The 19,040-nt window shown below is 33.1% G+C and overlaps 1 protein-coding gene across 2 annotated transcripts in view; it reads right to left on the bottom strand.

Annotated features, from left to right (window-relative positions):
- Galnt13 (polypeptide N-acetylgalactosaminyltransferase 13) overlaps positions 1-18,181 on the bottom strand; it is a 459,189-nt gene extending 441,008 nt beyond the window's left edge. For both annotated transcript variants that reach the window (XM_077798446.1, XM_026403123.2), the window contains exon 1: positions 18,040-18,181. In XM_077798446.1, the coding sequence (XP_077654572.1) occupies positions 18,040-18,181 (142 nt within the window). The remainder of the gene's footprint in view (positions 1-18,039) is intronic.
- Between the last annotated feature and the right edge of the window lie 859 nt (positions 18,182-19,040).

The following is a 19,040-nucleotide window of genomic DNA, read 5'->3' as shown; positions in this document are numbered from 1 at the left end:
CATCAAGCTGTTCTTTAGCTTTGAGATGCAGACCTATTACAGATGTTCATTCAACAAATATTTATTGAGGGCACACAATGTTCATAGCAGTATCAACAGACTCTACCTGACATTATATGTCAAGTCATAGAAAAAGACCTTCTATATGTGGTCAGGTTCATTTCATTCCAACAGGTAGGTATATGAGTAGCATAAAGAACTTAAAGTTCTTCAAAGAACCATTTTAAAATAAAAGCAGGGAGCGGTATCCAAGCTAAATCAAAATGTATTCATTCACAAAATGCTGATTCTATACTTACTCTATGAAAGACACTCATATTAAGTTATGAATGAATTCTGAACCCAGTGTCTTTAATTAAGAAAAAAATGCATATACATGAAAATAATGAGATGACAATGGGAGACATTTGTGGGAAGCCATTCTCGCATGTGATTGGGCACCTCCCTGATTGGATGTGAGGCATTCTGGCCAAACTGTGTTGGAACTAATCCCCACCCTCTCCAGGTGCGAGAGCCTCTCCGTGTGGGGGTGTGACTGACCACTGACCCTGAGACCAATCACTGACCCTGACCTTGGAATGCTGTCCCCCTCGACCTTCATTGGATAGAATTTCCCCTGAATTTCTTGTTCCCCAATAAAAGGCCATCCTCTGGCATGCTCTCCCTCTCTCTCCTGTTAGTCCTGAGTAAGCCTAGCTGCCCCACCTGGTGGTTTGAGGCAGGAGCCAGAGGGAGGGCAGTCTCAGACCTGGTCAAAGAAAAAGGTAATTGAGTCTTGTGTGTTTATTTTGATCTCACTAGTTAACTTCTATGCTACGAACCTCTTGTATGAAGCCAGTGTGCTGGTCACACGGCAGAAGACATTTAATGTACTAGGTGAATTGAACAAAGACATGAGTTGGCATAAATCTCAGATGGCAAGAATTTTCAATGAGAAACTAGTAATAATAATGAAATAAAATATATTCTATCAAAGTATCATCAAAAATTATGTATTAGTAGATTTGAAATAATTCTTGTTAAACATCAGTTACTCTTAATAATATTGGGTACAATGGATATAAACATATGGATGCATTTCAAGAAAAGACATTATAAAACCCATGAAGCCAAAAGCAAGGCTGTAAACAGTTACTATAATTTCTCACTATAGCACTAGGTCAGAATCCTCAAGGTTCTGTTTCAACTTGGCCTCTACAATTTGTCTAGAAAAGTTTGATAATTGATGGATCCCCATTTCCTTAATGAAAAGAAAATGGGCTTTGGACTGGTAATTGCACTTTATGTAGAAAAATTTCCTATGTTATCAATTGATAAATTCTATTTATATAAGATTTCATCTGAAAATGTATTTGTTGTCACTGAGAATTTTTTAAAAATTGGAGAAAAGTCAAGGTAAATGACTTCTGAGATTGTTAGAAGTCATTATCTAAAACATGATAATTACTTTAAATCACTTTTTTCACTTTTTATCATATGGATACTAATTATTAAGTATTATGAATACCAGTAATGAGGTCCCTTCATAGATTAGCCTAACTGCCCCTAATTAAAAAGTTTCACTCATGTATCTAATACAAAGCTGTATGTGCATACTTTGACATAGTTTCCAATTCATTTATAGTTCCTTTTGTCATGAGAAGTAAGAACTTCGAATTATAAATGTAACAGCAGTCTGCTTATATAAATTGGTTAAATTTTAAATATTCTAAACATTTATTTACTTAATTTTTTCTAATGTAGGTGATATTCTTAGAAATGAAATCATATTCTTAGGAAGTATTAAACATTCTATTTTTTAATCCTAATATTAAGGTTAGAAGAATGGAAAAGTATGTTTGTAGTAGCACCTTGAATGAGGAATGAAGTCTTCTTAACGTCTCCTCAGTATCCTGATGGAACTACTTTATCATTTGAGTCATGTCATGCCTTCATTCTTTGAAAAATGGTTATCAATGGTTCTATTAATTTCCTACACTGGACATAACAAATTTTCAAAAACTTGGTAACGAAAAACTACAGAGAAGCATTCTCCCATTTCTGGAGGTTTGAATTTCAAAATTAGGTGCCAGCAAGGCTGTGCTCCAGTACTCTTTCCCAACCATTTGCTGGATTTAAATTCTAACCTAGTTCACCATGACCTCACCTCAATCCCTAGGTAATTACATCTGCAAAGGCCCAACTTCCAAATAAAGTCACATTTTGATTTTTTGTGAGACAAAATTCAACCTATAATAGTGGTTATATTTGGCCAATCTGTATAAAACACACAAAAAATAGCATGAACAATAATGCATGCAATCACCTTAATACTACAAAGTTTTATTCTAGGAGGAAAAATATCTTTGAAGCTTTCAGGTGTTAGAAAAACCTATGTTTGAAAACGTTATGCCTTCTTTGTACATTGGTCATGTCTGCATACTACCTATTCTGTGTCTAGGCTTTTAGTTACAGTCTTGAAATGATTTTAGTGGTGAAATATTTAGGGGACAAAAGTTCAATTCTTGCTCTACACATCCTTCCACTGTGACCACATTGTGCAAGCAATCATTGCATATCCCTTAGCTTATTCACACATCTGATGTGCCAAGCACATTTAGGCACGGGAGATATAATTCGTAACATAACCAGACTTCCACTTTCGTTCTTAAGCAGGGAGGGTGGAAAAAAAGATGTAAATAAATAACATAACATGTCAGGTAGTAAAATATGCAGTGTGCACAAAAAAGCAGAAAAGATAGGGAACAGAAGGAAAAGGAATCATTTGTATTTTCTAATAGAGTGGTCAGGGAGGCTATAACAAACCAGTGACATTTAAGATAACATCTGAAAGAGACAAAGAGAAAAAAATAAGACATTAAAAAAAAAACTTGAGAAAGAACCTGACAAACAGAAGAAACAATAAGACAAAGGCCCTGAGGTAGAAAGACACACAGTATATTAGAAGAATAGCAAGAAAGCCAGTGTGATTAAAGTGGAGTGAATCAGGGGTGAACAAATGCCCATGAAGTAAACCTAGCTACAGGGGACCTGGTAGAAGATTTTGGTAATCCATTGTAAGGACTTTATCTTTTACTCTGAGCAATGGAAACCAGCAAAATGGTTTGAGTAGAAAAATGGCATGATCTGACTTAGGTTTAAATTCTGATTATTTTTTTGAAGGAAGAATAAACAGGATCTGCTAATATGGAATGTGAGAGAAAAAGTTAAGGATGACAAACATTTGGCTTATACAGCTGGAGTGATAGAACTATTTTTAAAAATTGAGATAGAGATGACTACAAGCAGAGCAGCTTTTGGTAGAAGATGAGGAGCTCAGTTTTATACACTCACACAGTAAGTTTGAGATGTTTCTTAAATAAAAAAAAAAGTCAATTAAGCCTTGGTCATAATATCTAAAAATTTGGAGGGAGCTGTGGGATGGATATCAAAATTTGAACATTGTGAAGGTATGTCACTGTGCATAAAGGGATGAGATTTGATTGGATAAGACCACTAAGAGTGGGTCTGGTTTTTTTTTTAATTTTATTTTTTTTATTGGTTGTTCACAACATTACAAAGCTCTTGACATATCATATTTCATACATTAGATTGAAGTGGGTTATGAACTCCCAATTTTACCCCAAATGCAGATTGCAGAATCACATCGGTTACACATCCACAATTTTACATAATGCCCAATTAGTAATAATTGATTAATCCAATCCAGTTCCTGGGCTACCTGAACATCAGGAGGTGAGATAAAGAGAGGGGATTTGCAAAGAGATTGGGAAGGAACAGTTAGACAAAAAAAAAAAAAAAAGAATGTGATTGTTTCTACCATAATACCATAACAGCAGCATTGCAAAGAGGTGACAATGGTAAGCTGTTTTGAAGTTATAGGATTAGCTAGTAAAATAAAAGTTGAGAATTGGACCTTGATTTAGCAATATAGAAGCCCAAGCCATTTCTGATGAAGTAATAGTGGAAAAACTGTGTAGTTGGAAGACATATGTGGAATGTATGTGGAAAATATTTTCAAGATAGTTATCTCTTAATTTTTCCACAGAAACATTTAAAGACAAAGTGATATTGCACAGATATAGCACATGGTGCTCTGAATTCAGTGTTTGGCACCTAGTGGACTCCTACTAATTGGAAGGTAATGCTGGAGAATGCTGATAATACACATAATCCTTGTAATTCAACAGGAGCATCAGGTTCCTAAAGAATAATTTCTTACCATTAGAAATTTATCCTTTGAGTCCCAGCTCACATCCCATATAATAAATAATAAGCAGGATTAGGATTTGACATGCCCAAATAAATTCAAAGAGTACTTTAAGCAAACACAAGCGAACCATACCATATGACAAAAAATGATGGCACTTATGCCATTATTGAATAAGTAATAAAGATTTTCAACTTTTTACTTTCTTTGTAATATCCAAAAGGATATATTTAAGCAAATTATGATATATTAGTTGGAATAATGTATAGCCCATAAAATCAGGTGATAAGAAATGTTTAATAATTCAGGAAAATGCCCAGTATATAAATTCAGTCAAATATATCAGGATAAAAAAAAGTAAAGGAAAATAACTATCAGAAATATAAAGAAATATGGGGCTGGGGTTGTGGCTTAGTGGTAGAGTGCTTGCCTAGCACTTGTGAGGCACTGGGTTTGATCCTCAGTATCACATAAAAAATAAGGAAAAATAAATAAATAAAGGCATTGTGTCCATCTACAACTAAAAATTAAAAAAAGAAATAATTGAAACTTTTTTATACTAATCTATGTGTGTATAGTTTTCTTAAAGGTGTTTAAAATCATTTTTATGTTTGTCTACTTTGACAAAAAGATATTTAAATAAATAAACCTCAGTTATTCTAACCCAGAAGGAGAATAAATATCCCAAAGACAGAATCTGGCATTATATTTGAGGAATGTCTAATAAAAACAACATTTTACAAGTGTTTTAATTAAATGAAAAAGATTTTGATTTCAGAACTATTAATTTAAGGTAAATTAGGAATAATTCATATTAACAATGTTTTATAGAATAGTTTATGATTCTTATTACATTTTTTCTAGTTTATTTAATACACAAATTTGGAAATGGAATAGAGATTACATCTGGAACAGACTTCTCATTAAGTCCATAGAAAAAATGCAGATCCAAACACAGTAACGGTCTTTTCTCTGTATTATCTTATCTGCAATACCCTTGCACACTGTACCAATAGAATCAATGTGACAGACCTACAAACCTATAAGAAAACATGTGTGTATATTCTTTCAAAAAATATGAAACAAAAGGATGAAGGATAGTGATTATAGTGATGCCAGGTATATTTTTAGACAAATATTCTGGCATATTTTCACAAACCCAGTCTATTTAAATATATGGTAAACTTCAGTGACAACACAAATCATTCTATTTGTTTTTCAAGGGGAAAAAAATCCATGGATTTGGAATTTTTATTACAAAGGAAGGGTAAGCCTGCATAAAATCTCTCATTTTATAGATAAGGACAGTGACATATTGGTATAGTGAAAACACTGAAAGAGTCAACTCATTTTTCTGTCTAGAAAGGCTACAACTTGTCAAGCATATCCTCTGATAATATGAAGCTAAATGATGAAAGTAATTTAGGTCTAGAATATGACATAAAAGAAAAATCAACAGAACCAAATAAATAGCCAACATAAAACCCTGAAATATATAAATATTTTCCATGTTAATGGTAACCACAAAATAAATAATGAGAGAATAAATGGTTCAATGCACATCACAAGTGATAATTATCTAAAAATTAAAATGTATCCCTACTGCTACATTACAATTAAATGTGTAACTATATATCAAACATATATAATATATATATATATATATATATATATATATATAGCCATTCCATGTGAATAAAACTAAAACTGAAAAGCTCAAAAAAATCTATGATTAAAAGTAATCTAATTAGAAATGTATCTGAAACTAAGTCATAAATATTGTAATAAGTATTCTCATATATTGATGATAACTAAAAATCAAGAGAACCCCAGAAAATAAATGGAAATGTCTATATAAAAATAATTATACCTTTAAAAAATTAATCATGTAACCAACACTGTAGCCTAAGAATATAAGCAGCAATAAAACTTCATAAACTATTCATAAAAAATGTGAAGCAATCTAAAAAAATTTAGTGATAAACAGTAATGAAAATTACAGTGTAGAAAGATATGAGATAAAATACTCTGTAGCCAGTAAAAGTAAGTCTTGAAAGAATATATCATATAGAACGAAATGATCCTGAAATATTGATTTAAAAAATTAAAATTGAAATTTTATTTCATAATGAACAGAGTTCCTGGGTTCAGTTCCAAGTTATTTTCTTTTTTCTTTTCAGCTTTTTTCTACAATGAATAGTCATTTTATTATTTGGGGGGAAAAAAGTGCTAGTTTGTAAAGAAATTGAATAAATTCCATTATATTCTTTATTGTTCTTCAAATTTAAGTGCCTAAAGAAGGGATAGGAGTATATATCAGAGAAAGAGCTCTTGCCTAGCACATACAAGGTCCTGGATTTGACATTCTTAGCACCAAAAAGTAAAAAAAAAGCAACCTAAAGATTTACTAAAATTTGGATTTTTTTGAGTTATTTAGCATATTCTAGCAATAGAAAGGTTAACAGATAAATATTTGAGAACTATAAAAATGTCATTATTTCTAAAATTCTTTTCTTTCTTATCTTCAAGGAAGGAATGTTTCTGAAAGAACTGGATTTTTTTGGGGGGGGTAGTATTCTCTCCTCATACTCTACACAAAAATTAACTCAAATATTAAAAGGTTAAAAAAAAGCAACAACAACAACAAAAATCTCACTCATCTTTTAGGAAAAATATATATATACAGTAGAAAACTTTCATACCTAGGAAAACACAAATATTTCTTAACACAAAAATAAGAATAAAAGAAAAAAATTACACATTAGTTTACATCAAAATTAAAACTCTGCTCTTTCAAAGACACATTAAAAAAAAAGGTAAGCAGCAACCCTATGTAAAAAGAGGCAAGAAATATTGAAGAAGACAGTTCATAAGAGAAGATTGGACAATAAAACACATAAAATAATGCTCATTATTCAATAGTTATCAAGAAGTGCAAATTAAAGTCACAATGAGATACCAACATGAAGTTACTATATTTGTTAAAATGGGAATAGAAAATACTCAAAGTTGGGAAAGCAGACTGGCAGTATTTCACAATATTAAACATACACTTAGCATATGACTCAGCACTCTACTCCTTGGTATTTTCCCAAGAGTTATGAAAACATATGTCCCCACATAGGATTGTGTATGAATGTAGCTTCATTTAAGAAGCAAAATGACGGAAACATCCGAAGTGTCCTCCAGTAAGTGAAAGGATAAACAAATTGTAGTCCATCATTATGCAATGATCTAAATGTATCTGTCAAATTCATATGTTGGAAATGATTCCTGATGTGCAGGTGTTGGGACATGAAAACTTTTAAGAGGGACAGGTGTTTAGGTCATGAGAGCAAAACCCCCATAGATGGAGTCATGCTACTATCAAAAGGACTTACATGATTGGGTTCTCTCTTCTACTTTGGTATTGTAAGTATGTGCACATCACGTCTCCATTAAACTGTGTGATTCTTGAAGACTGATGTTGTACTTGATGAAACTCTATACATTACAGAGTACATAGCCAGTATTTTACTGAATGAGTGGGCAAAATATTAACATTAATTATTCCTATTAATCTTTCAAAATAACAGTATCTCACTATTGTTTTTAATCTTTAACTATCCTTTCTAAGATTTCAGAGGCTTGAGGAAAACTGTAACCTAAATTCATCAGTATTCTGCAGTGGCTCAATATATGCAAAATAAGTCAAGGTGAGCCAAGAAAAGATACTTTTGCTTAAAATACATTGAACAAGGCCCTTTTTAACCTAAAGTCAGTGGCCATTTCTTTCAATGTCCTCCAGAAACATCCGTTTTATGAATATTTTATAAATAGCATATAAATGTTGTGATTACTTGGCTCTTTAGAAGGAACCCAGGTATACCTAAGTCAGGGACACAGCACAGTCTTGTGATTCCAAAGTCTGTACTAAGAATCTCGACAAATCAGGCTGTGAACTCTTTCTTCTTCTTAACTACTTTTGTGACCTAAAAAAAAAAATGAATTAAATTTTCTGTCTGTTTCTCATTTATAAATCAGTTTACTAATAGTATATACCCTCAATGCTGCTTTCAAAATTAATTAATTAATTAATCAATCAAATTAATAAAGTAATAATTAATAATTAATTAATTAATCAATCAAATAACGCATAGGCAGTGTGTAGCACAGTATACCTAATACTCTTTCTTGATTATATTTATTTTTATTCATGATATTAATGTGGTTGTGTGGACTGGCAGGAGGATGAGAAAAAATTGTGGATATGAGTCTGAAAAACCAAAGCAAATATCAGAGGTCAAAATTTCACCAAGTCTGGGCTGAGATTGTGGCTCAGCGGTTGAGCGCTCACCTAGCACTTGCGAGGCCCTGGGTTTGATCCTCAGCACCACATTAAAAAAAAAAAAAATCTTAAAAAAATTTTCACCAAGTCTATTAGTTTTTATTTTTCTTTTTTTAATTGGTTCTTTTTAGTTACACTTGACAATAGAATTCTTTTTGACATAACTATAAATATATAGAATACAGCTTGTTCTAATTCAGTCCCCAGTGCTCCCCCTTTCTGTCTCTTACAGCCCATTTCCTTCCCTTTACTGAACTTTCTGTTATTTACTTATAGCTTTTTTAAAATGAGTGCCTTGTGTATACACATGATGGTGAGATTCATTGTGGTATATTCATATCTGTACATAGGACAGCAGGTCATATTCATTCTACTGACTTTCCCTATCCCATTCCTCTTCCCTTCTCTTCATCGCCCTTTGTCAACTCCATTGATCTCTCTTCTATTCTTTTTTATTAATCCTCCTCCCACCTTATTTTGAATTAGCTCCCCATATCAGAGAAAATGTTCAACTTTTGAGTTTTAGGGATAGGCTGCTTTCACTTAGCATGATATTCTCCATTTCCATCCATTTACTGACAAATGCCATAATTTCATTTTTCTTAATGGCTGAGTAATATTCCATTGTGTATATATACCACACTTTCTTTATCCATTCATCTGTTGAAGGGCATATAGGTTGGCTCCATGGCTTGGCTATTGTGAATTGTGCTATTATAAATATTGATGGGACTGTGTCACTGTAGTATGCTGATTTTAGATCCTTTGGCTTTATACTGAGAATGGGTTAACTGGGTCATAATAACTGGGTCATATGGTGATTTTATTCCTAGTTTTTTGAGGAATCTCCAAACTGTTTTTTAGTATGGAATAGTTGCACCAATTTGCAATTCTACCAACAAAGTATGATTGTACCCTTTCCCCAAATCCTGGTCAACATTTATTGTTACTCATATTGTTGGTAATTGCCATTCTGACTGGAGTGAGATGAAATCTCAGTTTAGTTTTAATTTGCATTTATCTAATTGCTAAAGATGTTGAGTATTTTTTCACATTTGTTGATCATTGTATTTCTTTTCTTTTTTTTTAACCATACGATGATTTATTTTTATTTTTTTTAATATTTCTTCTATGGAAAACGTCTGTTTAGTTCATTTGCCCATTGGTTGATTGCATTTTTGGAGGATTTTTTTTTGTTTGTTTTTTGATGTTATGTTTTTAGTTCTTTATATATCTTGGAGATTAATGCTGTGTCTAAGGTGTGGTGGAAAAACATTTTCTCCAATTGTGTTGACTCTCTCTACACACTCTTGATTGTTTTTGTAGTACAGAGCTTTTAAATCTGATACCATCCCTCTTATTGATTTATTTTATTTTATTTCTTGTGCTTCAGGAGTCTTATTAAGGAAGTTGGTTCCTAAGCTAACATAATGGAGAACTGCGCCTATGTATTCTTCTGGTGTATACAGGGTTTCTTTTCAAATTTCTAGCTCTTTGTTCCACTTTGAGTTGAGTTTTGTGCAGGGTGAGATAGAGAGGTTACATTTCATTCTACTTCATATGGATTTTTACTTTTCCTAGCACAATTTGTGGAAGAGACTATCATTTCTCCAATATATGTTTTTGGTACCTTTGTTTAGTATAACATTATTTATGTGGGTTTGTCTCTGGGTCTCCTACGCTATTCTATCAGTCTTTATGTCTGTTTTGGTGCCTGTACCATGCTGTTTTTGTTACCATAACTCTGTAGCATAATTTGAGGTCTGTATTGTGATGCCTCCTGTTTCACTTTTCTCACTAAGAATTGATTTGGATATTCAAATCAATTTTTTTCCAAATTAATTTCATGACTTATTTTTCTAAAATGTCATTGGAATTTTGATAGGAACTGCATTGAATCAGTATAGTATTATAGCCATTTTAATATTAATTCTGCCTATCAAAAAACATGGGAGATTTTTTTATCTTCTAAGATCTTCCTCAATTTCTTTCTTTGGTATTTTATAATTTTCATTGTAGAGTTCTTTCAGGTTCTTTGTTAGACTGATTCACAAGTTGTTTTTTGTTTTGTTTTGTTTTGAGGCTATAATGAATGAGATTATTTTCCTAATTTATTTTTCAGCAGATTCAACATTGGAGGATAGGAGCACAATTAATTTATGGGTGTTGATTTTGTATCCTGCTAATTTGCTGAGTTCATTTATGAGCTCTAGAAATCTTCTGCTGCAGTTTTTTGGGTCTTCTAAGTATAAGATCATGTCATCAGCAAACAGAGATAATTTGAGCTTTTTAAAATATCTGGGAAATATATGCCCTTTATCTAGGTTGACTGTGTCTATATGCCCCACTTTTTTTGGTAAGATTATAAATACCATTGCCTATCACCCTAAATTAGTGCTCATCATAATATATGAGTCACCTCCAGTATCGATAATCCATTTTAATCAATCACACTCTTCTACCTATCCACAAAGATTAAGCCATGTACTTTAAAAACCAGAGTAAATACAATCTTAGTTTAATACCTTAATTCTCTAGTCATTGGTTTTTCCTCACACACACAAGAATATTCCCTTTCAAGGAGGAAGATTAGTCATACAAAATCAATGAACATTAGCTGTCTAATAAAAGAGTCCAGGACTATGAGAAGATCACTTAGAAAGCAGCAGAAGAGGGATCCAAGAGAGGGAGGCTGCCTGTTTCCCTCAATTTATAAAAAGAAACCAGTTACTATGCCTTGCAGGAACAAGGACACATGGAGGTACTGAACTGAGATCATGAGTCAGCAACTCCACTATTTTTTATGTCCCCCAACGCAGAGCCCATAGTGGGGAGGTACAAGGGACACACATGGACTAGGATAATTTTGAGAACCTAAAAATAAGATGATGACTGTTTTATACAGATCTGCAAGCAGAATGATCCCTGCTAAAGACCTTCCTGATCAAAGTTTAACTATCCCACAGGACACCTTAATAGGGTCTAGGTATCTGTGGGAGTGAAGAAAAGTACTCAAATCTAGTTTTCAGAATATGTATCTCCACAGTGGTATCTAATAAAAGCATAAAACTTAAACTCCAATGCAAACTAGCATTTATTGATGACAGAATCCTTTATTGAACCTAAAAGAGTATGATAATCAAACACTGTTTTGGCTGGGCATGATGGCACATGCCTGTAATCCCAGTGGCTTGGGCAGCTCAGGCAGGAGGATCACAAGTTCAAAGCCAGCCTCAGCAAAAGCAATGCACTGAGCAATTCAGTGAGACACTCTCTCTTAAGTAAAATACAAAATAGTGGTAGGGATGGTACTCCATGGTCAAATGCACTGAGTTCAATAACTGGTACCAAAAAAAAAAAAAGCTATTCTGTTGGTTGTTAAAATTATAGCATGTCCCCTTAGCATCACACAATTTCAATTTCTGTAACACTTCTGTCATTTGTGATGCTATAAAGGCCCTCTGGGGTTTTCAGGCAGATTCCCTTCCCACTAAATCACTTCTATGCCCCCATTTCCTATCTCAAACTACACATTATCTATGGACCAAGCAAAAAGTAGAGACTGAAATAGTTTGCAATACTAAATGTCCTGGAATTTATAAAATCTAGAAACACCATTCAATTAGGAACCAGAAAGATTTTCAAACTATTGATTCATATTTGTTCCTTGTTACAGGGATAACTGAGGCCCAGAGACACCAATTCACCTACTGAGGACATAGGCCTTAGTGGGGAAATTGGGACTGAGGTCCACTGTAGCACAGTGCTCATGCAAACCTGCCATATGATTTTAAATCTCCCTAGAGCTTTCATAAGTATACTACAGCAACCTTTGGCTTTTTAAAAATTCTCTCTAATATCTACTCTAACTCTTCCAACTTGGTAATGAGCACAACTCAATCTTCCACATAAACAGGAATGGGAAGTATCTGTTAGTGCATTTTTTTTTTTTAGGTGGCACCAGGATGTCGTGAAAGAGTTAATATGCCCCCTAATAAGTGTTTATGTTATCAAATAGCAGTCCCTTATAAAACAGAAAAATACATAGATATGCATGTGTCTGTATCTAATGCTTGAACAGCTCTACACACTCTCATAAACTCCTGAAATCATCTCTTTTTACAGCATTACTCAATTATTGATGTGTAAAATGACAATGCTGACTCTGTAGCAAAGATTCAATTATATTCCACATACTCCATTTTTAAAAAAAAGATACAAATATAAACCACTTTAGAAAAATGATGATAAAATCATGTTTTTTTTTAAGTTTGATAGAGTTGAATATTATAGCCAACTTCTGATGGAACAATTGTATTTCTTTACTTAACAGGTGTCTCAAATGCAGCATGTCTGAAATAAACTCAGTATCCATCCTGCTCGAATCATCTCTTACAATGAGACCTCCCTCTGGAAATTGGATCCAAGAAACCCAAGACTTGTCCATAGAACCTATACCTTCAATATCTGCCAGATCTTGTCAAGCACCCAGATTTCAATTTTTGCCTGTTACTCTCACACCTCATTCCTGCTGGTCTGCTATAAATTGGTATCACTTCCAACACAAGATGCATAGACTGCTGGACAGCTTCCTATCCAGTGCCCTGAAGATAGTGGCTCTTCTCCAATGCATGGTCCATGTTGTATCCATAGTGATTCTTCCATAATACAAATCTGAATATGTCTGCCCTATTTTTGGAACCCATTGGTGTCTTATCACTTTTTAAATGCATTCAGTGGTTCTTCTTTATTCATTTAGTTATTAATAAAAATAATGTATCAAGGACTGGGGTTGTGCCAAGCATGTTTGAGGCACTGACTGGGTTCTATCCTCTGCATCACATATAAACAAATAAATAAACACAGGTCCATTAATAATAGAAATTTTTTTAAAAAATACATCAAACCCATATTCCAAATGGTTCATATCAAGTCATAATGTTCACTCTGATCGTATTCCCTTATTTCCCCACGTGCATGACAGGCAACAATCTAAATCGTATATTCATAGTTAGCCTCACTTGCTTTTTATGAAGTCTTACATCTCTATATACTCTTTTAATGTATGTTCTTAAATTTTAAGGGTTTTTTTCTTTGCTTTCAGGTAGTCTATATATACTTACTCTTTGTGGGGTATAACTTATCATTAATTTACTACTTTATTGTCAAGATTCATCCATATTGATGAAAGAGCATTCATTTTGATTACTATATAATAATTCCTTCAATCTATATACCAAATGTCTATCCTTCAGTTCTTTCCATTGATTGGCCTGTATGTTATTTACAAGTTTTATTCCAGGGAGTAGTGGTGCTATGAACATACTTGTGGAAGAAATTTTCTTGGATAAATGACTATGACGTCTGAGTCCTGTATGAATGTTTAGATTTCAGAGATAATACTAAATTGTTATCTGAATTCACCACAAAAGTGTAGACATGCATCAACTCTAATGATTGGCGTTATTAACCTTTATAATTGTTGTTAGCTGAATGGATATAAATGCATGTCATTGTAGCCTTGATCTGTTTTTCCCTGATTATAATGTATATTAATTATCTCCTCATAAGTTTAATTGCCATATGTGTTTGCTTTTCTAAAGTGTCTATCTATTGCTTATATTTTTAAATAGGGTTATTTGGGGTTTCTGCTTTTTCTTTCTTTTTTTTTTTGTGTGTGGGAGGGCAGAATATACTAAGGATTGAACCCAGGGCAGCACTGTACCCCTAAGTTACACACCCTCAGCCCTTTTTTATATATTATTTTGAAACAGGGTCTCCCTAAGTTGCAGAGGTTGACCTTGAATTTGCAATCGTCCTGCCTCAGTCTCTTGAGTCACTGGGACTACATGCATAGACCATAGTCAGTTTATTTGGGTTTTTCTTATTAATAATAAGAAACAAATACACACACACACATATTATCATTATTTATATATACTTGGTAAGAGTTTGTTAGCTGTATGTTCTTTGAATATCTTCAACAATGTGTGACTTCTCTTTTATCTTTTGATGTCAATGTTTCCTGTGTTTTGCCTTAGAATTTTCCTTATTTCAAGATCATGTAGATGCCTATTTTTTTTTTCTACTCAAGTTAAAATTTTGGTTTTGGCATTTATGTTTGTAATACATCCAAAGTTTATATCAACTGGGAAGAAGAGTAAGGCATCTTTTTCTACACAGATTACCATTTCATCTCAGTTCCATCTATTGAATATATACTCTTTTTCGCATTGATCTTCAGTGCTTCCCCGTCATATAATGAATGTTCCAAATGTGTGAGTCTATGTCTAAGGTCTAAATCTATTTCCTTGGACAATTTATACTTCTGCTTTGTGTCAATACTATTTTGATTACTCTAAATTTTAAGAGCTGTTATTTAAATAGTCAAATTTTAACTCCAATTTCTCTTTTTAAATTATTCTGGTGGGAGATACACTGAAATCTTTATTAATCTATTTAAAATTTTGCATTTTCTTCTTTAAGTAGTTATTTCCTAGTCTTGTATTGTAGACCTTAACCTTAATGCCATAGCCTCTGTGAAATTTTACCTATTCACCTAGATTGTTTCCTCAGCTTAGAGCATCCATCTTCATCCTAACACCCACTATGTGTTGTAATCATGTGTACTTTACTTTACCATTTTAGCTGAATTTGTATATTTAACTGAATATGTGTCAACAATGGAAACTGCATATACAATAGTGCTCCCATGAGATTTTATTACCTAGTAAGGCTACAGCAGTCTTAGTTATATAAACACACTCCACAATGTTTCCCACTGTCTCCCCTTCCCATGCTTAAGTAACACATGACTGTATGTGTGTGTGCATGTGGAGAGAGGAATGATTACTTTGTGATTTACTATAAGCTCCATGACTAGAAGAATCCCAGTTTTATTAAATTCCAAACTGCAAAGGCCTTAGTTATATATTCTTAGGATTTAGTACACGGTAAATACTAAATAAATAATTAATGAATTAATAAATGAAAATATCTTAAAAACTAATCCATGGTGTATGTTAATATTGGGTACTTAAAAATCATATAAAGTGGGCTGGGGATGTGGCTCAAGCGGTAGCGTGCTCGCCTGGCATGCGTGCGGCCCGGGTTCGATTCTCAGCACCACATACCAACAAAGATGTTGTGTCCACCGAGAACTAAAAAATAAATATTAAAAATTCTCTCTCTCTCTCTCTCTCTCTCTCTCTCTAAAAAAAAAAAATCATATAAAGTCTAAAAATATAAGTCATCTTAGAAACCACCAAATCCAACCCAGAAAGATCAAATTCTGTAAACCAAAAGTCATTGTTTAGTAGATTTAAAAGAAAAATATAAGTCAGACACACTTTCTACAACATCACTTCATATAAATAACTCTAAATATATAGTACAAATTCCTAAATAATCTGAAATATTAATAAAATATAAAATTAAAACCTCATGTCTATTTCCTATTTTACAGGACAAATGATATTAATGTGCCAAATTAAAGTACAGTGGACTGAATGTTTCTGCCCCAAATTCACCTGTTAGAACTCTAAAAGGTTTGGCAATAGTATTAGGAGGTGTGACCTCGGGGAGGTGGTTAAGTCCTGAGGGAGAAGCCCTCATGATTGGGATTAACACCCTTATAGAAATGTCTCAAACAGATCCCTTAACCATCTGCCAGGTGAAGTTAGTGAGAAGTCAGTTTTGCATGAGAAACAGGATCTTCACAGACACCAATCAACCAGTGCCTTGATCTTGATCTTCCCATCATCCAAAACTGAGTTGTAAGTTTTGTAAGTTTCTGTTCTAAGTGAGTCACCCAGCCTACAGTGTGTTGATCAGACAAAAAGTCTTACAGATGAAGACAACATGGTTTAACTTTACAATTAAATACAAGGAAAAATTATTTTTGCCTTGCATCTTTAAATTTCACAGTTTAAGGTTAAGGAGTAAGCATTAAGGACCTAAATCAGCAAAACTGTACTTTTGTGGGTCCCTGAGGAAAAGGCTGCTTGTTTTGCTTTTTTTTGGCTGAATCAGGTCATAACTTTTTGTGTGTGACTGAATTAGATGCCTCCATTCAACAAAGTGATCATTCTAAATGGTTGTGATCCATCAAGACAGACTTCCACTCAGCCGAGAAATAGCTCAACAGACTCAAAAAAAAAAAAAAAAGGCTTCTTTACTTCAGGGCTTTAACTATGGATCAGTAAATCAATCCATGTTCATCTATCAAAACCCGATGGACTCATAAAGTTCTTCTTCCTGAATAATTGTAGAATAAAGCTATGAAAATGCATATAATCTACCTAAATCAGTCTAGACTCAGTCACTTCCAAAGAACTTTTCTCTGAATTCTTTCTACCAGTCAAAAACTAAACAAAAACTAAAGTGAGAGTGTTAGATACATTTTAAAAAGAGAGAATATGCAGAATTTCTACAACAGAGTGAGAGCATTTTTTTTTTTTAATCGAAAGCAAACCCAGAATTTTCAAAATGTTCTCTGGACAAAATTAATTTTGGAATTGTTTTTCTGTTTCCCTAAAACTTACACAATTGAATAAATGAAATTCTGTTTGAGTGTCTTGACTAATAAATAACTTCAAAATTATCTGTAACATTAGACATACTATAATTAGTAAATGAAGGCAAATTTCACCTTGGTAACTTAGATTCATTTTTTGAATGTTATGAAAATTTCAACTAGATTCAAATAAAATTTACCTTTTTTGTCACAGTTATGCAGAAAACTTTTGCTAAGTAGAGAATTAATTAATGTTTGTTTAAGAGAATAAACTAATTTCAACCACTCTATGTACTTTAGAAGTATCCATTTATGAGGAATATTTCAGAAATATAACTACTGATAGACCTTGAAATTAACAAAAAAAGAAAGTACTGAGAATGTTATTTGTAATCATTTTGCAGAAAATGAATCCCTATGCCTTTATCTGAAAAATCACCATTTATAGAAATAATCTCTTTAGAATTAATTGTTATCTAGTCATTGTAAATACTGAGATAAGGTAACTTTACAATAGACTTGAAGTTATCTTTGTTGCCTAACATAGAGCCAAAGATCTGAAGGCCCACAGGTGAAATCTGGTGACTTGCAGGTGTTTTATTGTAAAAAAAAAAAAATTAATCTGTTTTGGAAATCATTAGGGATGACAAATACCATTACAGTTTGCTACTGTCCCCATCTATCTCACTTGGTTTTTAAAAGCTTTTGGCTCCTGTGAGCCTAGATTTTAAATTCTGTCCCATCTGAAAGTTCACTGAAAGTTCTTTTCATGCAGTCACAGAGCACTGGAATTTAAGATTAAAGGTATCCGGGAGGTTAACTGACTCTTCCTTCTTTCCAATAAACCCCTAAGACCTAGAAGAGGGAAGTAGCTTCCAAGTGCTTAAGTGTACATTAACAGTTCTGTTCTTGTAATAAGGCAATACTATTCTTATTTTGAAGTTTTATATTTTGTTGTCACTGCCAGTTTGCTTCACAGGTACTCACCCCTCAGTGCAGGCAGCAGGGACCTCTCCTTCTTGTCATCACACTTGTTACACTCACTGAAGTACAGCAGTAAGAAGACATCCACAAGGACCCACATCAGTGAAGTGGCCAGAACCACTTTGCAGTAAACGAATCTCCTCATGTCTTTACTTGATTTCTAGTTAACACAGAGATTGAAGGCAAATGCTCCTTGGATAGATCCACGACACAGAGGTGAACTCCAGGTTGAAAGCAGGATGCATCCCACTGTATTAGGGAAAAAAAAGGAATTTCATTATTGTATAGGGTTTTTGTTTTGCAGAAAGGAGATATAACATAAAACATGACTTATTTCATGTTCCCAAATATGTTAGCATTCATGTCTTCAAAATTAAAAGCCCAAGTGGATAAAAGTTGTTACCAAGGCAGCTGGCTACAATTCTCACACCTGATACTAGATCCATCACTACTCTGCTGGATCATTGATAAACTAATGATTTATTCAAATTGTATTGCCTTTACCTTAATTCCTACAATGATATTCTATATAACAACAGGTTGTCAAATACTGCATTTCTGAATTTACACAATAATACTGAATACTAAATAATACTAAAAAATACAAAAATACTAAAAGATGATAAATGTTACTACTACTATTTACCAATATAACTAAAATAGAAATAATCCTGGGATACTAAATTCTACAGTGACTAAGAGCTGGTCTTTATAGATAGGTCTGGACATTTTACTTCATACCATTGGGAGATTCTCCAAGCCTCAGCTTTCTCATTTGTAAAATAAGGATAACAGTGTCATACCTAAAAATTTACTGTGAAGAATAAGTATGTCATGCTTCTAAAACATCTTATAGAACAAATATCTATTAGTATAGAAAATTTTAAAAATGGTCAGTCTCAAACCCAGCAGCTACAAGAAATAAATCAACACTTATGTACCTTTTAAACTCCCATCTGATCTACATAAAAAGTATTCCCAGCAGATTCGCATTTGAGAATAGA

Source organism: Urocitellus parryii, chromosome 1 (genome assembly GCF_045843805.1).
Source record: "Urocitellus parryii isolate mUroPar1 chromosome 1, mUroPar1.hap1, whole genome shotgun sequence".
Lineage (NCBI taxonomy): Eukaryota > Metazoa > Chordata > Mammalia > Rodentia > Sciuridae > Urocitellus > Urocitellus parryii.
The sequence above is the reverse complement of the archived record's forward strand: the minus strand, read 5'-3'. Positions and strand labels throughout refer to the sequence as shown.